Below are 22992 nucleotides of genomic sequence, written 5' to 3' on the forward strand. Positions count from 1 at the left end.
AGGATGAGGGCAACTTTCCTGGGAGTGTTAGACTAAGAAAAGCTCTGTCTGCTTGAGTTGAATGTTCTACATGTTTTGGTTCATCACTCCAATTTTTTGTTGTGACAAAACAAGAACCAGGGAAGAGAAATAAACCAACCTGACAAAAGTCATGTCATACTCAACACGCCCAATACCAAATTCATGATCAGCATCCCCATACTTGGTTATTTGTCATCCATCTGATTGAGTAAGCCATAAAGCCAGGACCTTCACTCTCCTTTACATCTCACATCCTATCATATGCTTCTGTGCCATCATGTACCTCCTGTTATCAGTTATTTCATTAATACTTTTACATTATTTCTGTATTTGATTACTATATATCTCTCACACTAGAGTGCACATTCTGAGTGAGCAGAGACTTTAGTTTTGCTCATAATCATATTCCCAGAATATAGCACAGTGCCTGCCCTTTACATGGGTGTTTAATAAATACATGTTAAATAAATCTTTAAGGTTTAACTCATAATTCGGGAAAAAAGCTTGATATAAAAATGCATAAATGTAATTCCTCTCCTTCCTATTTTTATGAAGATGTGAGTTATTCCCCAAGCAGTTAGTGGGTTACAGTTTGACACTTATCTTGAGATTATCCTGGCTATTGCTTTAGTACTGACTTTTAGTTCAGTGTCATCTTGTACATTTACCTGAATTTCTTGAGCACTTCTAACTTGTACAATGATTTCTGTATCTGTCCCTTCTCATTAATTAATCCAAATATACTGTTCCATTCCTTGGGTAGAGAATAGTAAATATTTGAGGCTCACACGTGTAGGTAGAGGTCCTGAGGATGGGGATGAGGATGAGGGAATGGGAGTTTATCTCAGAACTCAAACTCTGTGGATTCAAGCTGTGCTTTTGCTACTAGTTTCAAATGAGTTTACTTAACACCTGAATCTGTTTCTGCCTTTCCCGAAGTAGACACACCATTAAAGATACCTATAGCACAAAATTCGGAGAAGGCAATGGCACCCCACTCCAGTACTCTTGCCTGGAAAATCCCATGGATGGAGGAGCCTGGTGGGCTGCAGTCCATGGGGTCGCCAAGAGTCAGACACGACTGAGCGACTGCACTTTCACTTTTCACTTTCAGGCATTGGAGAAGGAAATGGCAACCCACTCCAGTGTTCTTGCCTGGAGAATCCCAGGGACGGTGGAGCCTGGTGGGCTGCTGTCTATGGGGTTGCACAGAATCGGACACGACTGAAGCGACTTAGCAGCATAGCACAAAATTATTGTGAGAGCTATATGGAGAAATGGCCCTGGAATTACTTTTTAAACTGTACAGTGGCACAAACGTACATTATCCCAATGTGAATATAGTTGGAGTGAATCCTAAAATAGCAGCGGGGGTGGTAAGGAGGTATTTGGCCACGACTCACAATATGTAGGTAACTACTTTTACAGTGTATTTCTACCTTGCTTTTGAACTAGTTTTTGAAATGAATAATGAAGCGGTTGCAGCAAGGGAAAAAAAAAAATCTTAACAGAAAAAAAGGTGGGGGAAGCACTTCTAAAATCTAGCATTTAACCAGTCAATTTGGCGTCTTTACTTCTACTGTGTTTCAGCTTCCCCAAAATCCCAAACTCTCCCACCATCTCTAACTATCCTAACTGTAATCAGGTGCGCGGTATGTGCTGCCTGGTTTCCCGTCAAGCTGGTGTTACGTCATCAGATTGTGACGTACCGCCCCCTGTGCGTGCTCAATTGTGAGGTCACACGCTCTCTGGTATATAAAGCTGGACTCTGCCTAGCATCCCACTTGCACCAGGCAGTGAGGGACGCTGAGCGTCCTGGCCCGCTGCTTCCCGGGCGGCTAGCGGCCCCCTGCTTCCCAACTGCCAGCTGAGTGCCTCAGTTCCCGAGAAGAGGGAAGAGGTTTGAAGAGGCACCATGAGCCTCCTGTTCCTGCTAGTGAGCAGCATTCTGTTTGCCTTCATGTTTGTCTTCTGGAAAACCTGGTTTCAGGTAAAGTGTCTAAGAGAAGTTGGAATTAGATGAAGCTCGACAAATACATGGCTTGGGGAGGGAGGTGTGTTTAAGAAAGTAGATAGTAAAGAGTAAGGCGGGGGTCTCCCCATTCCTTTTTCCTTTGAAAGCACTCAGATGTTGACTCTACCTCACACTTCTCCCATGTTGACCAGTAGTTCCACAGCTGTACTGTGTTGTGAAAAGCCCCAAGTCACTAGGTGATGAGGTCAGTTTTTCATCCACTTGAAAAGTACAGCAGAAAGTGTCCATCTGTCCCCTCCCATTTTAAGAAAGTGTACCTACTCTTCCTCTCTGGCTTTTACTACCCCCATGTGATTCTGTTTGCCTCTTCCTCTCTTGTATTTTCATTATCAGTCATCTTTATGACAGCTTTGGGTGGGTGGAGGGGGCATCACAGATAATTAAGGTCAAATGTGGGTTTCCTGGTGATGTTTAATGTTCCAAGTGAAGTGCTTTTAGATAAGAATCAGGGTCCAAGTATGGACCTACTGGAATGCCTAAGAAATGTAAGCCAAGGCTATGGCATTTTGGCATCAAAAGGCTACTTTCATTTTTTTTTTTTTCCTCTCACTCTTTGGGAAGGACATATTTCCAAATTAATGTATTCATTCAACAGATTTTTAATCTTGGGGGAGGTCAATCAGTTCATTTTGGTAAACCAAGACTAAGAATGTTATTATTTGGTGGTATTTGGACATTGCTAAAGTCAATAAACTACATATGTTTAATTTCCTTCCCTTACAGAGAAACACTGGTGAAATGTCATCAAATTCAACTTCTGTTGCACTAGTAAGATCATACTCTTCTACTCAGTCAACTAAGAGCAATACTGATAAGAGTCTTTCGGTCAACAATCTCTCTCGGGATATCTTAATTAATTTCCCACACTCAATAGCCATGCAGAAGCGAATATTGGTAAACCTCAGGATCGTGGAATACAAGCTGGCTGAACTGGAACAATTCCTAGTTATTAAGGGTTTAAATGGTGCATTAGTTAACCGGAAATCCACTGACAAGCCTACAGAATGTAATAACAATTGAGGCAATCATTAAAGGGACTTTGAGTGGATTCACTTGATTATATGTTTATACCAAATGAATTATTATTTTAAAGGGGAGGGGTGCCAAGTCAGATACAAAATCCAGACATTTGTCAGTTTGCTTACATTTAGAGAGTTGATTATGTTGCTAACATATTTTACTGGAGAAGGAATGAAAGCACAATAGAGAAAGAAACAGTTTGAGTTGTTTTCTTTTTAATTAGCTACAGTAAAAAGAATATAGTTGAGATATAGTGATTTTGACTTCAATTGTGAAAGTTTTTTTTCTAATGGTTTACAATACAATACTGTAAATGTCTCCAAGTTTGCATTAAAGTAAATGAGATTTGATGGAACTTTTTTCCATTATGCAGAATAGTCTAACATTGAATCTGTGTAATAATACTAAGAGCTATCATTGAGCACCCTAAAATATGCCGGGGACTCTGTTAAGATCTGTGCTTTACATACTTGTAAAGATAGTTACAGAAACTCTTAACTACTCTTCATAGTCAGCTATTGAAGTAGACTACTTTTCCAGCACCACCTCTGCTACTAATTAGATATTTCATTAGAAGTGTGCCTAAATCTTCCCTGAATTGCAAGTCACCTGTAGAAAATTATCTGCATTTTATTTGGTGAAAAACCCATACCTCAAATAGCACCAAAATATAATGGTAGAATGTATATAATATAATATGGCTTAAAATTAAAGTATTTATATGCTGTATTTAGCAATCTATTTTAAATATTTTAAAAAATCTAGTAATCTGTTGACATTCACTAACAGCATTTGACCTACCCTCAAAGAAAACCCTCAGAATATCTAACACAAGTTCATCTTATGTGTATGTTAGTTGGTCAGTCTTGTCTGACTCTTTGCAACCCCATGGACCATAGCCCACCAGGCTTCTCTGTCCATGGAATTCTCCAGGCAAGAAGACTGGAGTGCATAGCCATTCCCTTGTCCAGGGGATCTTCTTGACCCAGGGATTGAACCCAGGTCTCCTGCATTGCAAGCAGATGCTTTACCATCTGAACTACCAGGGAAGCCTCAAAGGAAATCCTCAAAATATCTAACACAAGTTCATCATATTTATGTACATAATTCACTGAGATTGCTCAATTACAGGCCTACCTATCTACCTAACTTCATGCCCCCTGCCCCCAAAATAAGTAACCAGTATAAATTAAAGGAAAACCTTAATCCCGTACTCATTTAATCTTCAATCAAAAGGAAAAGGAATTTAAAATGTATACGAAATTAATGCTTAAATTTATTATTTTACTCATCATTTGACAAGAACAAAAAGCCAGCAGTAGTATATCTGGCTCTTAAACATATTTTAGAGTCATAGATTTCTTTTGATAGTCTGATGAAAAATATGGACTCTCACAGTAGAAAAAATGCATATACACGTACATGTAGAAAAATATTACATGTAATTTCAGCCTCATACAGTCTCTGAAGCCCATGTTAAGAACCTTAAGAATAACTGAAAAGTTTCTTCCATAGTTAGGTAATCCTAGATTGTGATGTTAAACAAGTTAGAAATGATATATAATCAGTGCATAAATCTATTAGTGATATGATGTTTTCATTATCTTTTGTAAAGAAATTGGCACATAGGACTTTCTAAGTTGGCTGCCCTCATTCTTGACAAGCTTCACAAGTTTATCTCCTATAAGTATGTAAATAAGTTATCAGCTGTAAATAGTAACTTATTCAAGTAAAACAAAATCATTCTACTTAACTATATGTTACAATCACAAGATCTTAGATTTGATTGAAGCCATTTCCTCATTAGTACTTTGTTCTATGTTCTATTTGAAATTAGACTTCAGGGTGTATAATGAACTACTTTAAATTTTGTGAAACACAGTAGAAATTAGATGGGTCATGTTTTTCTTCTAACCGTAACCTACAGAACACATTTTATGGGGGAAGAAATAACCAAAGCTTCTGGATTCCATTTTCTAGATTTATCACTTACTGGCCATAGTTTTCTGTCTTATTTCACTATTTGTAAATAAAGAATAACTATTAAGCTCACCTTAAAAAAGTGAATTATGAGGGCATGAAGCTTTTAGACATGAATCAAAGATATTAAACAATAGTCTTTATATACATAGTTCATTTTTTCCATATATACATATATGCACGGCATTTCTAATTTTCAGTTTTACCACTTTCTTTTAAATATATTTATTTTCCCCAGATTTATGGAAAAGAAACATTGTGTGCTAAGAAATATAAGCAAACAGTATTTAAAAACTTTTATAATAGAAAATGTAACTATTTTCTAAATAATCAGCTCAAAATAAAGCCTTCAGTATATTAGAAAAATATTGTAGCAATACAAAATTTTTATTGTGAAATAGAGGCAGCTATGTATGTGTGAACAGATAGATAAATCACATTGCTAAACATTAGTAGATTCACATTTTTGTATTACATTCCTGTTGAAATTAGAAAGCTCATAGATCTCATTCTGGTTTTCTGCTGTCACTAATATTAGATATTTCATGGTTAGTCTCTTTTTTAGAATCTAACATGTTTTTGTATCTTCCCCCCCGATGTTTTTCCAAGTATGGCCCCCAGTTAGCAGCTGGTCTGCAGCAGGTTGCAATGCGCTGAGAAGCAAAAAAAAAAAAAAAAAAATTCATTATAGAGTGTTATGTCTTCTTGCTAACCAAAATGAAATAACATAGAAAAGTAAAAAAGTGATCATCTAAATTCTTAATTGTCTATAGAGAAAATGATACTCAAATTTAACCAGTTGTTAATAGAACTGTATTAACTACAAAGCCAAAATAACTGAATATATAAATGAACTCAAAAGGAAGTATGTGAACCCATTCAAGCAACAGTATCACTTCACATACTTTCATTGAATTTCTATCCTGGCTTTAGAGTAAGGGTTAGGTTAGGAGCTAAACCAGTGTATGACTGGGAAGTTTCAAGAATCAGAGGGTAAAGCGGATCATCTAGATCCACTAAACACTGACCTAAATCTTGAATCCAGTCTGACTTCTGAGCCTACCTAGACATTGTCCTACTGAGATATCATAATCAACTCCATTCCCTTAGGCCTCCATGAAAGAGGGATAACTCAGGGTCTAGATTTGGTTCAAGGTAATTTACCAGACTTTTTCCAGTTTTAACATGCTATTATAGTATGTATTATAACCAGATGAAGTTGCTTTGTGTCATCTCAGTTCAATTCAGTCGCTCAGTCATGTCCAACTCTTTTGCAACCCTATGTACTGTAGCCTTCCAGGCTCTTCCATCCATAGGATTCTCCAGGCAAGAATACTGGAGTGGGTTGCCACTTCCTTCTCCAGGGGATCTTCCCGACCCAGGGATAAAACCTGGGTTTTATGTCTCCTGCATTAGCAGGCGGGTTCTTTACCCCTAGCACCAAGATACCATAACTTTTATGTGCTAAGCATTTTAATACGGCCTGAGGATATGATAGTAATCAAGACAAGACCCCTTCTTAAAGAAGCTTATAGCCTAGTACATGGAGACACAAAAATATACATCCAGTATAATACAATGTTATGCACATAGTAACAGATAAATTGTATCAGGTATAAAAGTTACCTGAGAGAGCTATGGTACATATACACAATGGAGTATTACTCAGCCATTAAAAAGAATACATTTGAATCATTTCTAATGAGGTGGATGAAACTGGAGCCGATTATACAGAGTGAAGTAAGCCAGAAAGATAAAAACACCAACACAGTATACTAATGCATATATATGGAATTTAGAAAGATGGTAACGATAACCCTGTATGCGAGACAGCAAAAGAGACACAGATGTATAGAACAGTCTTTTGGACTCTGTGGGAGAGGGAGAAGGTGGGATGATTTGGGAGAATGGCATTGAAACATGTATAATATCATATAAGAATTGAATCACCAGTCTAGGTTCGATACAGGATGCTTGGGGCTGGTGCACTGGGATGACCCAGAGGGATGGTATGGGGAGGGAGGTGGGAGGGGGGTTCAGGATTGGGAACACATGTACACCCATGAGGAATTCATGTTGATGTATGGCAAAACCAATATGGTATTATAAAGTAAAATAAAGTAAAATTTAGAAAATAAAATGAAGCCTTATAAACAAACAAAAAAAGTTACCTGAGGGAAAGAGTGATTAATTTGATTTCATGTTCAAAATCTCATATTAACCTTCATTTTGATCATAAGTACTTTATATTATAAAGTATAAATAATATTAACATTCTTACTTGAAAGATGTTTCCTTTAGCTTGAATTATGTTTATGACAGCCATGATTGGAATCCAGATAATGCAGAAAGTAATCATACACCAGCCTAGAGCAACTCCCCAGTTAGGGTATGGAATTTGGCCATACTTAGGTCTACGAAACTGTATCACTGACCAGATCAAGATTGACTGTGAAAGTAAAATATGAAAAGAAAATGGTAAAGATTAGACTTTATTGCATTAATGGTTTCAGTTGTACTAATTATTACCAGTTGTATTCCATTCCTTAGAAATAACTTATCAAAAACAATTAAGATGAAAATACATTCAAGGTGACTAAGATAATCAGGTAACTAGCCAGAAAATCAAATTCTAAATGAACCAATCTAAATAACTTGTATTTGTCTTACAAAAATTAGCATCGATACAGATACTTGTACAACATGTATTTCAGTAAAATACCTTACCATAAAATTTATCTGTTGAAAGTAAAATAGTGTCTGAAATTTATATTATTGAACTTTCATTTATAATAGCATAATTTTATTCTGTGCTATCTGGAGGAGGAAATATGGCAACCTACTCCAGTATTCTAGCTTGGAGAATTCCATGGACAGAGGAGCCTGGTGGGCTATAGTCCATGGGGTTGCAAAGAGTCAGATATGACTGAAGTGACTTAGTATGCATGCATTCTGTCCTGTAAGCTAGCCAGCATATCAGTTAGTTCAATGAGAATGTAAAATACATTTTAGTGAACATGCCTTGTGTCTTGCTTAGCAGTAGTTTCTATTTATTTCCCACTACACAGGGTACCCCTTATTCCACACCCAAAACATACAGGCATTCACACATGGGTACATAGTTACCAAAGCACTTTCTTATTGAAAAAAAAAAAGATGTTCGGGTAACACAGTGAATCTTAAAGATGAAAACATTTTAAGGCCAAGTTTTTTAAAAAATGTTTTTTAAAAAAACCTCTACTATACTGTTGCAGCATTAAAACTAATTATATAGAAATCTGTAAAGCAAAATGAAAAAAAAATTCCTTTAATTTCATTATACTGTTTATTTCAAAATTACCATAATTTCATATAATTACAAGAGAATGGATGAGGGATAGGAGTCTAATATGTATGACTTTATACAAAATAGATGATAATGTATATCATTTAATATTTAATACCTTTGCATTTTAAAGTAAATCTAGTTGTCAAGCCTAGAAATCAATGAAATTAGCTGGCTAAAATGTCTAGTTAGATCTTCTAAGTTGATAAAGGGCTTATTTTATTATGGAAACTTGTCAAATGAGGAAAACAATATTTAGTAGCACTGTCAAAGCCAAATATTAAAAGCACCCTCTAAAATAAAGTATAGATCAAATTAACATAATACCCTTTTCTAGGGAAATCGTTGAAGCATGGAGGCAATGAGAACCAAAACTCATCCTCAATAAAGTTTCCCCCTGCCCCACCCCCACCATTATCTCTAGCCCATAGTAATTTTCTGTCTCATAAAGTGTTTACTTGGCATTCAGCCTTTTACCGTTCTGAACTGTTATTTAAAGTTATTTTTTGCTTTCCTTCAGCTCCTGCTGCTGCTGCTGCTGCTAAGTCGCTTCAGTCGTTTCTGACTCTGAGCGACCCCATAGACGGCAGCCCACCAGGCTCCTCTGTCCCTGGGATTCTCCAGGCAAGAACACTGGAGTGGGTTGCCATTTCCTTCTCCAATGCATGTGTGCATGCTAAGTCGCTTCCGTCGTGTCCGACTCTGTGCGACCCTATGGACAGCAGCCCACCAGGCTCCTCTGTCCACGGGATTCTCTAGGCAAGAATACTGGAGTGGGTTGCCATGTCTTTCTCCCTTCAGCTCCTAAATTGCACTAATTTTTAACATAAACTATTGCCTCTATTGACGCACGTGAGTTTTTGAAATTTCAGATACTACTTCCCATAAAAAATATGCATTAATAACTGAGTGTTGTTCCTTAGCAGTTAGTATATTTAGATTGAATTTCTTGAAGGCAGAGACTAGGTCTTAAACAGAGAGGTTAAAAACATTGTAAGTGGCTCAGCATATTTTTTAGGGAATGAGCAAATAACTGGTTTTTAAAAATTTATTGTATTGATAATTTTTAAGTGTCTTGTCCTAGGTACTCTTTAGGATACCTTTAAGTCTCAAATAGTAAATGTTTAAGCCTATGGCCTCAGAAATAATGCAACAAAGAAAGGCACTGTAATTTCAGCAACTTGGAGGCACCAGTCATGAAAAGTTGAAAATCACTGATTTTAAAATGATATTAATTTGCTTTATTGTATTTAATGTAAATATTCAAGTTTATCTTACAAGTGTTTAAATATATATATTATTGATACCAGATTCACGGCATGTTAATACTTACCATTAAAAGGATAGGCGTAATGACAAACCAGCAAGTTCTCCACCATAGCCAGAATATCCACCTTTTTGCTCCAATCATCATTTCTATATCGTCAATAAACCTGTTCCCTCCTAAAAACAGCAATAAAGAGTGCATTTAGCTCTTACTCATACTTTCATTCATTAATCATTCTGGCTCTAAGTTATCTTTCTATGTCTAAACATTTCCCTGTACTATAGCAGTGAAGCATATAATACCGTTAACTACATTTTATTCATAATAAATTTTTGCCCAGTATATTATACTTAGTTATTATAGTAAACATAATGAAAAGGAATAAAACTAAGTCATTTTAATAAAATGTGTAGATCATTCTATAGTCACTATTTACCATAAATCCAGATGACTCCTATTATTTCCAGTATAGCTGCAATCAAAATGCCCCATCCAGCACAGAAGTGGTCAATCAGATTAACCCAGTATATTCCAGCCTACCAAAAAAAAAAAAGTCAATTACTTTTAAATATAGTTTTAATTACTTTTATGATTGATGAGGTACTCAGATTGAATCTACTAATTTGATTTTTAACATATGCTCCTTGGTTTCACCTCTGCCAAAATGTAAAAGGGAATGTTTCAAATGTAAACACAAATGGGCCTTTAAATATTTTAAACAGTCTGTACCTTTTATTCTATTCTGAGTCCCTATTTAAAAAATAAGCATTTAGAATAGTTGATTATAAAAATGAAAGGTAGTGTGCTCTTTTGTAGTTGCCAAGAAATATAGCCTATATTACAGCCTACAAAGAAGTTACAGCCTACAAAGTCTGTAACTTTATTGTAATTGGGGAAATTATCCACTATTGGGCTCCCCTCCCCAAATTATACATGCTATTGAAATTGTGTTATGATGGGGAAAGAATCTGGGTTAAGACTCAGAAAATCTTGAAGTCTGTACTAAACACGCTCTTAAACCATGGCTTCCTTATTTAGATTATAAAGTACATTCCAACTAATATTTTATCTATGAAAAAATACTGTAGTATACCTGAGTCACACAGATGAGGCCAAGGAAAAACAAAACCAAGCAGCAACCCAAAGTTATGGGAGCCCTCATTTTCTTCATCACTTTGGGAAATAAATCTTGAATTGTCGTGGTAATCGTTTCTTCAGAAGGAAAAAAATGACATGTCAATTCATTTGCCAATAATTTTAATCATAGAATTCAACTTCTATTAATTAAGTTTACAAATATATGTTGAGAATATACTCTGGGCCCAACTTCTTGCTTTTAAAAATCCATAGGGTCCTTTCTCTTGGCAGTCACAACTCATCAGTTCTGATAAAAAAATCAAATACAGCTCTATTTGTTGTTTTTAGTGTGTTTTATAAGGTTTTTCATTGGTAGTAATTATAAGGTAATAGTTTCCTGAGGGCTGAAGAAGTTTGAAAGAGGGTTATAGGGAAGGAAGATTTTGGTAGAACTTTTGAATAAGGTGAATTCACATGGCTACAGAAAGGCCTTCTAGGTTTAAGGAGTAAATATGTTCATTAAACAGGATACTGGCTAAAAGTAGAATGATATATGAGTAAAGGATTAAGAAACATGTTTGAAATTTTTGGAGGGCTTTGAAAGTCAACTGGAGGAGGCTGGACTTTTTCCTATAAATTATTAAAATGTTTTATGTAACAGTGTGATATCACAAAAACTGTTTCAGGATTTTTAGTTGTGTACCCTAGGGCAGGAGGAGAAGAGGACGACAGAGGATGACATGGTTGGATGGAATCACTGACTCAATGGACATGGGTTTGGGTGGACTCCAGGAGTTGGTGATGGACAGGGAGGCCTGGTGTGTTGTGGTTCATGGGGTCGCAAAGAGTTAGATACGACTGAGCAACTGAATTGAACTGAACCCTAGGGAAAATTCCTGTGTGTAAAGAGAACCATCAGTCAGTTCAGTTCAGTTCAGTCGCTCAGTCATGTCTGACTCTTTGTGACCCCATGAATCGCAGCACGCCAGGCCTCCCTGTCCATCACCAACTCCCGGAGTTCACTCAGACTCATGTCCATCAAGTCAGTAATGCCATCCAGCCATCTCATCCTCTGTCATCCAGCACTTTGGCCATCTCATGCGAAGAGTTGACTCATTGGAGAAGAGAACCATATATAAGAATAATTACTGCAGCAGTGCGTGTAACCACTACAATATTGTAATTAGCCCCCAATTAAAATAAATTAATTTTTTAAAATTGGAAATAATCCAAATGCCCATAATTATGGTAACAGATTGTGAATTAACTTGGTGACTCAGATGGTAAAGAATCTGCCTGCAATTCAGGAGACTCGGGTTCAATCCCTGGGTTGGAAAGAGCCCCTGGAGAAGTGAATGGCTACCCACTCCAGTATTCTTGCCTGGAGAATTCTATGGACAGAGGAGCCTGGAAGGCTAAGTCCATGCACAAAGAGTAGCAAAGAGTCAGACATGACTGAGCAACTAACACATGTCTGTGTATCAACATGGATTCATAATACATATAGAAAGCAACTGTCAGAATGGTATGTATGCTATGAAACTTCACATTTATGTGAAAATTTAAAATTTTTATCTTATTTATGAATATATATATATTATTTATGTATATATATATATATATATATATATATATATACAGTGTACACAAATAACACATATAATCCATGGTGACAGTTGCTTTCTAGGAAGGAAGAAATGTGAATTGTATTAGGCAAAGAAACATAAGGGACTTCAAATTTATCTGTAACAGTTTATTTTTCTAAAAAATGTCCGAAGCAAACATAAAATATTAATATCTGTTCCTTTTGAGTATCTGATACATGAGTATGTTTTCTTTTTCCATATTTAAAATTTAAGTTAAAAAGATTTTTCAGAAAGATCATTCTGAGAGTAAAAGCTAGACAGGGGCAACAAGGGTAAGAAAATGATGTTTTGAAGTAGAGTAAAATATGAGAGGGATATGTTAACATTGGGAGTATTACTTACCAATGGAAGCAAACTGAGAGTCAAGACCCAAAGTCAAAAGCATGAAAAAAAATAATATGGACCAAAATGGCCCACCTGGAAGTTGAGCTAAAGCTTCTGGATAGGCAATGAATGCCAAATCAAAACCTAGGAAAAATTAATGGAATTTTAATTTAAATTAAGTTAAAAAAATTAAAGAAATTCACATATTTGAACATTTTTCAAAGTAAGATACTAGAAAACTCTCAATTTGACAGCTCAATGGATAATATACATTCTTTAGCAACTGTTTCACTATCACTTTTTAAAAGTGTTCATGTAGGTTGTTCTATAATATGATAATGTAAACATGTGTTGTGAATTAAGCTAGTGAGATAAATTTTGTAAATGGTACATTTCTCACATAAGAAATCTTAACTACGTCACTGATGTTTGGCTGATTTTACTTTTATTTAATTAATGAAGAGCAACTGTCTTAAACTCCAGTCAACTCTCTTTCCAATGTTTACCCAATATCACAATATGTAGTGTCATTTATTTTTTTCACTGTACATTTCACAGCTATGTAATGCCAACTTATTTTTTTATTGAAGTATAATTGATTTACAACAATATTCTGTTAGTTTTGGTATACAACATAGTGATTCTGTATTTTTGCACATTATATTCCATTATAGGTTATTACAAGATAACAGGTATAATTTTAGTGTCATTTAAATTATTATATGGACCCCTGCAAGATTGTATGTAATAAAACTATAAATTGAATCTTATTTTCCATTTGATGTATGTTGCCTTTAGAGACACTTGTCAACATTTTTTAAATCATATTATATAATACTTAGTATTTTAAGTGTCTCCAACCTCCCAGGGGACTGACCTAGGCTTCAGGAGAATTCGCTTCTAGTCTAGACTCTATCACTTCCTAATTTTTGATCTTCTGCAAGACATAACATTTCTTTTTTTTTTTTTTTTAATTTTAAAATCTTTAATTCTTACATGCATTCCCAAACATGAACCCCCCTCCCACCTCCCTCCCCATAACATCTTTCTGGAAGACATAACATTTCTATGCTCAGTCCCGTCCTCTGTAAATGAGAAGTGGGACACTACATGATCTCCAAAGTCCTTTCTAGTCCCAACATTCTATTCTCACTCATCAATCTCTCCACCAAATGATACTAACAATAAATAGAAATTTAGTAAGAAAAACCGACTTGAAAGAACCCTAGACTTCTGTTCCTAAGAGTCTTCAAAAGTGAAAGTGTTAGTTGCTCAGTTGTGTCTTTGTGACCCCCATGGACTATGGCCTGCCAGGCTCCTCTATCCATGGAATTCTCTGGGCAAGAATACTGGAGTGGGTAGCCAGTCCCTTCTCGAGAGGATCTTCCCCACCCAGGGATCGAACCTGGGTCTCTTGCATTGCAGGCGGATTCTTTACCGTCTGAGCCACCAAGCCAGATAATTAAGCATCTCTAGTTAATGTCTTTAAAGTTAAGACATTCATTAATCAGATTCCTTTAAAGCTGGACACAGCTGTATATGCAAAGTCAGTTGGGTTTCAATCTATATGACATTTGTGCATTTAAAAAATTCAGATGTAATGGTGTAATTGTACATGGATTAATTTTCATATATAGTTTCTCTCACATATTCATATATATATTAATACACACATGTATATATATGTATTTGTCTTTATATACATGCATGCAAATGAAGATAATGAATATAAAGTGCATAGCATGATGCCTAATACTTGCAATTGTGCAGTAAGTAGTTCATATTAACCATAAGTAGTTCATATTAAGCACTAAACAAAATTTGGAAAAAAATTTAAACAATTGTTCTGTAATATAGTCTTGTTTCTCAGATCATCTAAGAATTATGATTAAAACAACCAAGTTATTTAAGATGAAATGAGAAAGAAAAAATACCCTAAATCTTGAGTGCTTTGGAAAAGAAACGCAGAAAAGCAAAATGTCTGTCTGCGGATGCCTTACAAATAGCTGTGAAAAGAAGAGAAGTGAAAAGCAAAGGAGAAAAGGAAAGATATACCCATCTGAATGCAGAGTTCCAAAGAATAGCGAGAAGAGATAAGAAAGCCTTCTTCAGCGATCAATGCAAAGAAATAGAGGAAAACAACAAAATGGGAAGCACTAGAGATCTCTTCAAGAAAATTAGAGATACCAAGGGAACATTTCATGCAAAGATGAGCTTCATAAGGACATAAATTGTATGGACCTAAAGAAGCAGAAGATATTAAGAAGAGGTGGCAAGAATACAGAGAAGAACTGTACAAAAAAGATCTTCTCGACCGAGATATACACGATGGAGTGATCACTCACCTAGAGCCAGACATCCTGGAATATGAACTCAAGTGGGCCTTAGAAAGCACTATGAACAAAGCTAGTGGAAGTGATAGAATTCCCATTGAGCTATTTCAAATCCTGAAAGACGATGCTGTGAAAGTGCTGCACTCAATATGCCAGCAAATTTGGAAAACTCAGCAGTGGCCACAAGACTGGGAAAGGTCAGTTTTCATTCCAATCCCAAAGAAAGGCAATGCCAAAGAATGCTCAAACTACCACACAATTGCACTCATCTCACACACTAGCAAAGTAATGCTCAAAATTCTCCAAGCCAGGCTTCAGCAATATGTGAACCGTGAACTTACTGATGTTCAAGCTGGTTATAGAAAACGCAGAGGCACCAGAGTTCAAATTGCCAACATCCACTGGATCATGGAAAAGCAAGAGAGTTCCAGAAAAACATCTATTTCTGCTTTATTGACTATGCCAAAGCCTGTGACTGTGTGGATCACAACAAACTGGAAAATTCTGAAAAAGATGGCCTGCCTCTTGAGAAACCTATATGCAGGTCAGGAAGCAACAGTTAGAACTGGACATGGAACAACAGACTGGTTCCAAATAGGAAAAGGAGTCCATCAAGGCTGTATATTGTCACCCTGCTTATTTAACTTCTATGCAGAGTACATCATGAGAAACACTGGACTGGAAGAAACACAAGCTGGAATCAAGATTGCCGGGAGAAATATCAATAACCTCAGATATGCAGATGATACCACCCTTATGGTAGAAAATGAAGAGGAACTAAAAAGCCTCTTGATGAAAGTGAAAGAGGAGAGTGAAAAAGTTGGCTTAAAGCTCAACATTCAGAAAACGAAGATCATGGCATCCAGTCTCATCACTTCATGGGAAATAGATGGGGAAACAGTGGAGACAGTGTCAGACTTTATTTTTGGGGGCTCCAAAATCCCTGCAGATGGTTACTGCAGCCATGAAATTAAAAAACCCTTACTCCTTGGAAGGAAAGTTATGACCAACCTAGATAGCATATTCAAAAACAAAGACATTACTTTGCCGACTAAGGTCCATCTAGTCAAGGCTATGGTTTTTCCTGTGGTCATGTATGGATGTGAGAGTTGGACTGTGAAGAAAGCTGAGCGCTGAAGAATTGATGCTTTTGAACTGTGGTGTTGGAGAAGACTCTTGAGAGTCCCTTGGACTGCAAGGAGATCCAACCAGTCCATTCTAAAGGAGACCAGCCCTGGGATTTCTTTGGTGGGAATGATGCTGAAGCTGAAACTCCAGTACTTTGGCCACCTCATATGAAGAGTTGACTCATTGGAAAAGACTCTGATGCTGGGAGGGATTGGAGACAGGAGGAGAAGGGGACAATAGAGAATGAGATGGCTGGATGGCATCACTGACTCATTGAACGTGAGTCTGATTGAACTCCGGGAGTTGGTGATGGAGGGGGAGGCCTGGCGTGCTGCAATTCATGGGGTCGAAAAGAGTCAGACACGACTGAGCGACTGAACTGAACTGATATCAGTGTTTCTTAAATGAGCTATATAGAAGCTATATATAGCATTACATACCTGATTTTACAACTTGTGTGACTTCCTTTCCAGATATATGAGCCATGTGTCCCAATATAGAAAAAATAGCAAATCCAGCGAACACACTAGTAAGGCAATTTGTCACACAAACTACAATGGCATCTGAGTAACAGTTGTTATTGAACTTATTGTAAGATGATAAGGCAACCAAACCACCCCAGGCAACTGACAGAGAATAAAATATCTGTGTGGCAGCATCTTTCCAAACCTATAAAAGGAAATAATATTTTAAAACACACACTTTTAATTTTTCACTTGTATAAAATATTTCATATATGCAAGTCAATAACATAAAAACAAAACAAACACCTAAATACCCACTACTGAGCTTAAGAAATAAAATGTTGCTAGGCTATTAAAGCCTCCCTGTGCTCCTTCCTGATTATATCACACTTCCAACTTCAGTGGTAACTGCTATCCTGACTTCTGTGTTTATCGTTTCTCTGGTTTTCTTCATATTTTTACTATCCTAAACAATATGGCATTTAGCCTTGCATGTTTTTAAGTTTATAGTAAAGTTATCTTAGTGCGTGGAAACTAATACAACCTGCTTTTTTCATTCAGTAGTATAAGAGATTTTTATCCATTATCAATTTGAACCATATGAAATTTCAATTCAACTAAATATTGCCAAATTATTCTCTGAAGTGGTTGTATCAGTTTGCACTCCCACCAGATGGTATGAGAGTTCTCACTACCCCACATCCTTGCCAACATCAGTCAGAATTTTGAATGCTGTCCAAACTAATGGCCGTAAAATGAGTGTTGATAACCTTAAATAATTTATAAGGCTTAGCATGTTTTTATTTGTTTATATTCTATAGTTATTTTTTTTTCTGTGAAATTCCTGTTCACATATTTGCCAATGTTTTATTTGGGTTATTTGTCTTATGTGACCTCTAGCAATTCTTTATGTAGTCAGATTCTAATCCTTTATCTGTTATAAGTCTTAATTTTTTTCTCCCAATTTGTGGCCTTTTCCCCCCCTCTTAACACTATGTCCTTTGATGAACCAAAGATTTTATTTTAATGTAGCTGAAGGTATCTATCTTTGCTTTTATGTATTGTCCTTGATTTCTATGACTGAAAAAAAGAATCCTTAGCCCAAGGTCATAAAGCTACTATCCTATATTTTCTTCTAAAAGACTTAGTTTTGCTTATATCCTTAAGTTCAATTCACCTGAAATTGAATTTAATGCATATTAAATTAGAAATCCTAATACATTGTTTTCTAAATGAAATGTCAATTGAAGATAATTGATATTATCCATTATATTATTTGGATATCAATTGTATCAATTGGATAGTCCATCCCATTCCCATTGATTGTATCCCCACCTCTGCCACATATCAAGTTCCATATGTTCATGAATCTGTTTTTGAGGCTACTGTTCTGTTCCACAGGCCTGTACGTGTATACCTATGCAAACACATTATTTTAATACCATTAGCATTATAATACCATTTTATATCTGGTAGGACAAATCTTCCTCATTTCTTATGAAATGCCTTGATTTATTGCATAAATTTTAGAATAAATTTTCAGGTTCCATGGAAACTGTGCTGGGAATTTGATTGGAATTCTGTTTACTCTGCATATCAACTTGGGGACAATAAAAACATATTCTTAACAAGGATAGTACTAGGGAGTTTTTAAAGAATGATGACACATTTAGATATCCCTTCAATCATCCAGTTCCCTCATTCCATGTTTTGATTAGAGCCCCATGTAGCTGGCCTTATCTCTTTAAGCAGTGCTCACACTCTTCATCTAATTCAACCCCTTTATCTTTCCCCCTTTTACAATTTACCCCTCCTATGTCTTTGCTAAAGGGAAATAATTAGTCTTAGAAACTAACCTAGGTAAATCCATCTTAATAGTGAAATTCTATAGATATAACATTACTCTGAAGAAAAATCTAATTATGGAGACTTCAAATAATAGGGTTGGTATATAAGTAGGCAAAAGTGTATTTTTAGTCTATCTGGAAATATGATTGGTCAATGGAAGGCAGGCCGTGTTAACATGGTGACTTAATAGTTCTAGCTCTGGAATCAAAAAGAATGAAGTCTAAATCCAATACCTCTCACTTTCATTGAATTTGATTTATTTTAACATCTTCAAGCCTGTTTCATCATCTGTAAAATGGAGATGATGATGATAATTATAGTAGTAATAACTATGTGTCCTAAGAATGATGTGAGAATTAAATGAGATAACATATACAAAGCAATTCATAGGATATTCAATGATAGCTATTATGTTTTTATGGAAAAGAAATATAAACTGATACTCAGTTTCATTTGTGGAAGTTAAAAACAATAATTTTTTCTTTGAAAGGTATATAATCTATTTCCAATTTCAATAGAAATAAAGTTGTTAGGAGTAAATAAATATTTACTAGGTCTTCAGAATATAGCTTGATATTAGATGATTATTATACTAAATTGCTTTATAATGGCAGGAAGCCAGTAGAAAGTAAAATGGATGGATAAATAGATGGGTAGATAGATGCATAGATAGACAGCTAAATCATGGTTATTTCACTTATACATTTAACAATTGGTTATATGTAAGTGGTGACTCAGCAGTGAAGAATCTGCCTGCCAGTGCAGGAAACGCAAGAGACTCGGGTTCGATCCCTGGGTTGGGAAGATCCCCTGGAGAAGGAAATGGCAACCCACTCCAGTATTCTTGCCTGGGAAATCCCATGGACAGAACAGCCTGGAGGACTACAGTCCATGGGGTCACACAGAGTCAGACATGACTTAGTGACTAAACAACAACAAGATAAGAAAATCATGTGAGAAATAAGATGCACTCATTTTTTAGGCAGTTTTACATATCAGGTTGGCCAGCACAAATGAACTTTTTGGCCAACCCATATTAAGAGATGAACAACATGCTTATGTTAGTCTCTCAGCTGCTTTGACTTGATACATTATGTATGCATATGTGAGTGGGGTGAAGGGTCTGGAGGTGGTGTGGCAGGTCTCGGTTATGTAAGAATGCTCTGCATACCATGAATGATGTAACTAAGCTGCCTAGTTCCAAACATACTTATCGTCTCTATACCTACCCATCTCACAGCTATATAAAAGACTATTAGTTTAGGGATTGCTCCTGCTGCTGCTGCTAAGTTGCTTCAGTCATGTCCGACTCTGTGCAACCCCATAGATCGCAGCCCACCAGGTTTCTCTGTCCCTGGGATTCTCCAGGCAAGAATACTGGAGTGGGTTGCCATTTCCTTCTCCAAGTTTAGGGATTAGGAAATCTTAATTCAAGATGCACAAACAGGCGATGTAAATTTAACTAAATGTGAATCTTCCTGGATCTCAATTTTTATCACTGTAAAATGAAGGAGTTAGTAAAACAATCACTGGAGACCCCTCTAGCTATCAATTTGTGTGGTTCTCTACTCTCCTAGAGATATCAATAGAGTTCAAATATTTAAAGAAAAGGAAAAATACATACTTGTGATTGCATGCTTAGAATATAAATTGGAGAGGAATAAAAAAAATCTAAGAAAATATTTTCATTGCCAGCACACCCAAAGAAGGGGTGAGGGTAGTGTTTGTGTTGGGATGGGGAGGTAGGAGAATTAAATTGTATGTTTCACACAGAACTTTAGGCTTAGCTCTGATGTTTTAAAGATAATAGACACCAAACCATAGACCAATATAAAACAGTCACATAAAAATTGCAGGATAGTCTCATGGAGCTATAAAGCCTAGGTTTCTAAGGCTTTAAAAGCCACTTAGAGGAATATCAAAGGAGCTTTTCCACTGTGCTCAAAAGTTATGAGATTTAAAGAAAATGTAGGGTTCATTTCTTAGGAAAAATGCTACATTCTACAATTATTTAGTATTACATAACAGCAATAATTAAAATACTTGTGTGATCATTTATATAACAGTTTACCATTTTTTCAAAGTATATTAACATATTTTATCTTGTTTAATAACCTAACAGAGAGAAGATGATGAATCCCAGCTTCCATTTTATTTGTTTCTTATCCATCATCAAAAATGGTCATCTAGTTGGGAAGAGATTAACACACAAGGTTAAAAAATGTGAGGCCTAAGAAAAATGAAGAAATAAGCAGTGGCCTTTGGATACATCAAAGTACGTTAATCTCCAATGCATAAACAATAAAAGTTCATAGTTCTAAAATGATTTAGAGTCATCAATTTAGATCAATGATTTAGAGTGATTTTTTGTGATTACTACTGAATGAAAAAGATTTGGACACACAGAAGGTAACCAAAAGCTGGAGACCGACCTCTCAATTTTCAAAAAGGTAAAGGATGGATTTCCATGACTAAAAATTGATAAATTTGACTTGGTTATCAGAAACATTCTACAAAAAATAATTAAATATCCATATTGTGAGTATTTAGAACATAGCAACTGCTGAAAGCATGAGTTCCACAAAGAATACCATAGCAAGCTAAAACTAACATCCATTTTGGCTAATACTACTAATATGATATTATAGTGTTTCTTGATTTTAATATAATATTGTGGGATTTTGCCTGACCAGAAGCTTAATGTATTCTAAGAATGTGACATGACTACTAAAAAAGTGAAAGTGTTATTAGGCTGTATCAATAGAAGGAAAGTCTATGGAGTATACTTACTGGCAATGCCCTCTGCAGTTAAAATTCTAAAAGATTTTCTGTACATATGATACACATAGCCATTATCTGAAGACAGACTAATATTAAAAGGGGTTACAAATTCATATTCATGACACATATTTATGTGTCTTATATACAAGTAACAGTTTTGTTTATGGAATTCTTCATTTCAAATTTATGTTTTAACTTCAGAATATTAACTTTTGAAGACAAAGTTTATATTAGACCATTAAACCATCAACTGTAATTTTTAAATCTACTACGCATTTATCTGATAAGTCATATGCATGCTAAATCACGTCAGTTGTGTCTGACTCTTTGCAACCTCATGGACTGTAGCCCACCAGGCTCCTCTGTCTGTGGGATTCTTCAGACAAGAATACTGGAGTGGGTTGCCCCTTCTCCAGGGATCTTCCCAACCCAGGGATTGAACTCACGTCTCTTATGTCTCCTGTATTGGCAGGCAGGTTCTTTACCACTAATGCCATCTGGGAAGCCCTGGTCATCAATTTGTGGGTATTCATGCATGAAATATGCTTTTTCAGATTAATAAGGCCCAAATCCTTTTGATCAAATAGGATCAGTTTGAATAAAATGACTTTGAAAATCCTGTTACTAAAAATGACTGTCTCACTTCTAATAAGACAGCATTAGTGTCATGTTAAACACTTAAAATCAGGCATCCTAGTGGACAGAAACATTAATAACTTTAACTCCATATTCTTTTACAAGATATTACATTATAACACTCTAGGTAATCAAAGATTTTCAGTATTGACTTTATCTAAGGTTGACCTCCTTAGATATGTGAAATCCAAATTGTCTTACCTCAGCATCCTTAAGTTTTGCAAAATCTGACTGTGCTCCAATATAGTATGAAATGCCTTTTGATGCACCTTCCAGAGTTGCCCCTCGAATCACCAGGATGAGTAGGACAACATAGGGGAAAAGAGCTGTAAAATACACCACCTACCAAGAACAACCAAAAGTTATTATTTTTAAAACTCATGGTATATAATTGTATACAAAGAAAGTTACTAGCCAGTTGAGATGTTTAGCCTATTAATGTCTGATAATACTAATACCAAAGTTGGCATAATTTCCTCTTTCTGTTTTTACCACTCTTCGAATGATCCACTTTCAAAACACTCTGATGTATGTGGCAATGTTTCCCGGGTTTATGTTGTAAATAAACACTATATCAGCAATGGTTATTTGAAATCCAGATGAAGTACTTTCCTAAATGTATCCTAATAAATGTTTGTAATTTCATCTCTGGTTCCTCTGCCTTTTCCAAATCCATCTTGTGTATCTAGAAGTTCAAACTACCATACAGTTGCGTTCATTTCACATACTAGCAAGGTAATGTTAAAAATCCTTCAAGCTATCCTTCAACAGTACATGAACCAAGAACTTCCAGATGTACAAGCTGGATTTAGAAAAGGCAGAGGAACCAGAAAAAATTGCCAATATCTATTGCATAATGGTAAAAGCAGGGGAATTCAAGAAAAAAATATCTGCTTCACTGACTACCCTAAAGCCTTTGACTGTGTGGATCACAATAAATTGTGGAAAACTCTTAAAGAGATGGAATACTAGACCAGATTACTTGCCTACTGATAAACCTGTATGCAGGTCAAGAAGCAACAGAACCAGACATGGAACAACGGACTGGTTCAAAATTGGGAAAGGAGTATATCAAGGCTGTATATTGTCACTCTGCTTATTTAACTT

General features: G+C 35.8%; 2 protein-coding genes across 4 annotated transcripts in view; one reads left to right on the forward strand and one right to left on the reverse strand.

Annotated features, from left to right (window-relative positions):
• The first annotated feature begins 1803 nt into the window (after positions 1-1803).
• CT83 (cancer/testis antigen 83) lies at positions 1804-22125 on the forward strand. 2 transcript variants are annotated; one of them, XR_006058244.2, is made up of 3 exons: positions 1950-2011; positions 2780-2824; positions 20591-22125. XR_006058244.2 is itself a non-coding variant. In XM_004022720.5 (2 exons), exons 1-2 carry the CDS (start codon positions 1937-1939, stop codon positions 3074-3076), a joined length of 372 nt encoding a protein of 123 aa, XP_004022769.1. In that variant the 5' UTR covers positions 1804-1936; the 3' UTR covers positions 3077-3094. The 2 variants fall into 2 exon arrangements, 1 of the variants encoding a protein (XP_004022769.1); XM_004022720.5 differs by lacking the exon at positions 20591-22125 and having other exon boundaries at positions 1804-2011; positions 2780-3094.
• The window catches only part of SLC6A14 (solute carrier family 6 member 14), a 29447-nt gene continuing 10787 nt past the window's right edge, over positions 4333-22992 (reverse strand). For both annotated transcript variants that reach the window (XM_004022406.5, XM_042241686.1), the window contains exons 7-14: positions 22087-22227; positions 16597-16825; positions 12714-12839; positions 10742-10860; positions 10085-10184; positions 9715-9824; positions 7338-7505; positions 4333-5709 (exon numbers count right to left, since the gene is read on the reverse strand). In XM_004022406.5, coding sequence (XP_004022455.1) covers positions 5563-5709; positions 7338-7505; positions 9715-9824; positions 10085-10184; positions 10742-10860; positions 12714-12839; positions 16597-16825; positions 22087-22227 — 1140 coding nt within the window. In that variant the 3' untranslated portion in view covers positions 4333-5562. The remainder of the gene's footprint in view (positions 5710-7337; positions 7506-9714; positions 9825-10084; positions 10185-10741; positions 10861-12713; positions 12840-16596; positions 16826-22086; positions 22228-22992) is intronic.

The sequence above is a fragment of the Ovis aries genome, chromosome X (assembly GCF_016772045.2).
Source record: "Ovis aries strain OAR_USU_Benz2616 breed Rambouillet chromosome X, ARS-UI_Ramb_v3.0, whole genome shotgun sequence".
Taxonomy (NCBI): Eukaryota; Metazoa; Chordata; class Mammalia; order Artiodactyla; family Bovidae; genus Ovis; species Ovis aries.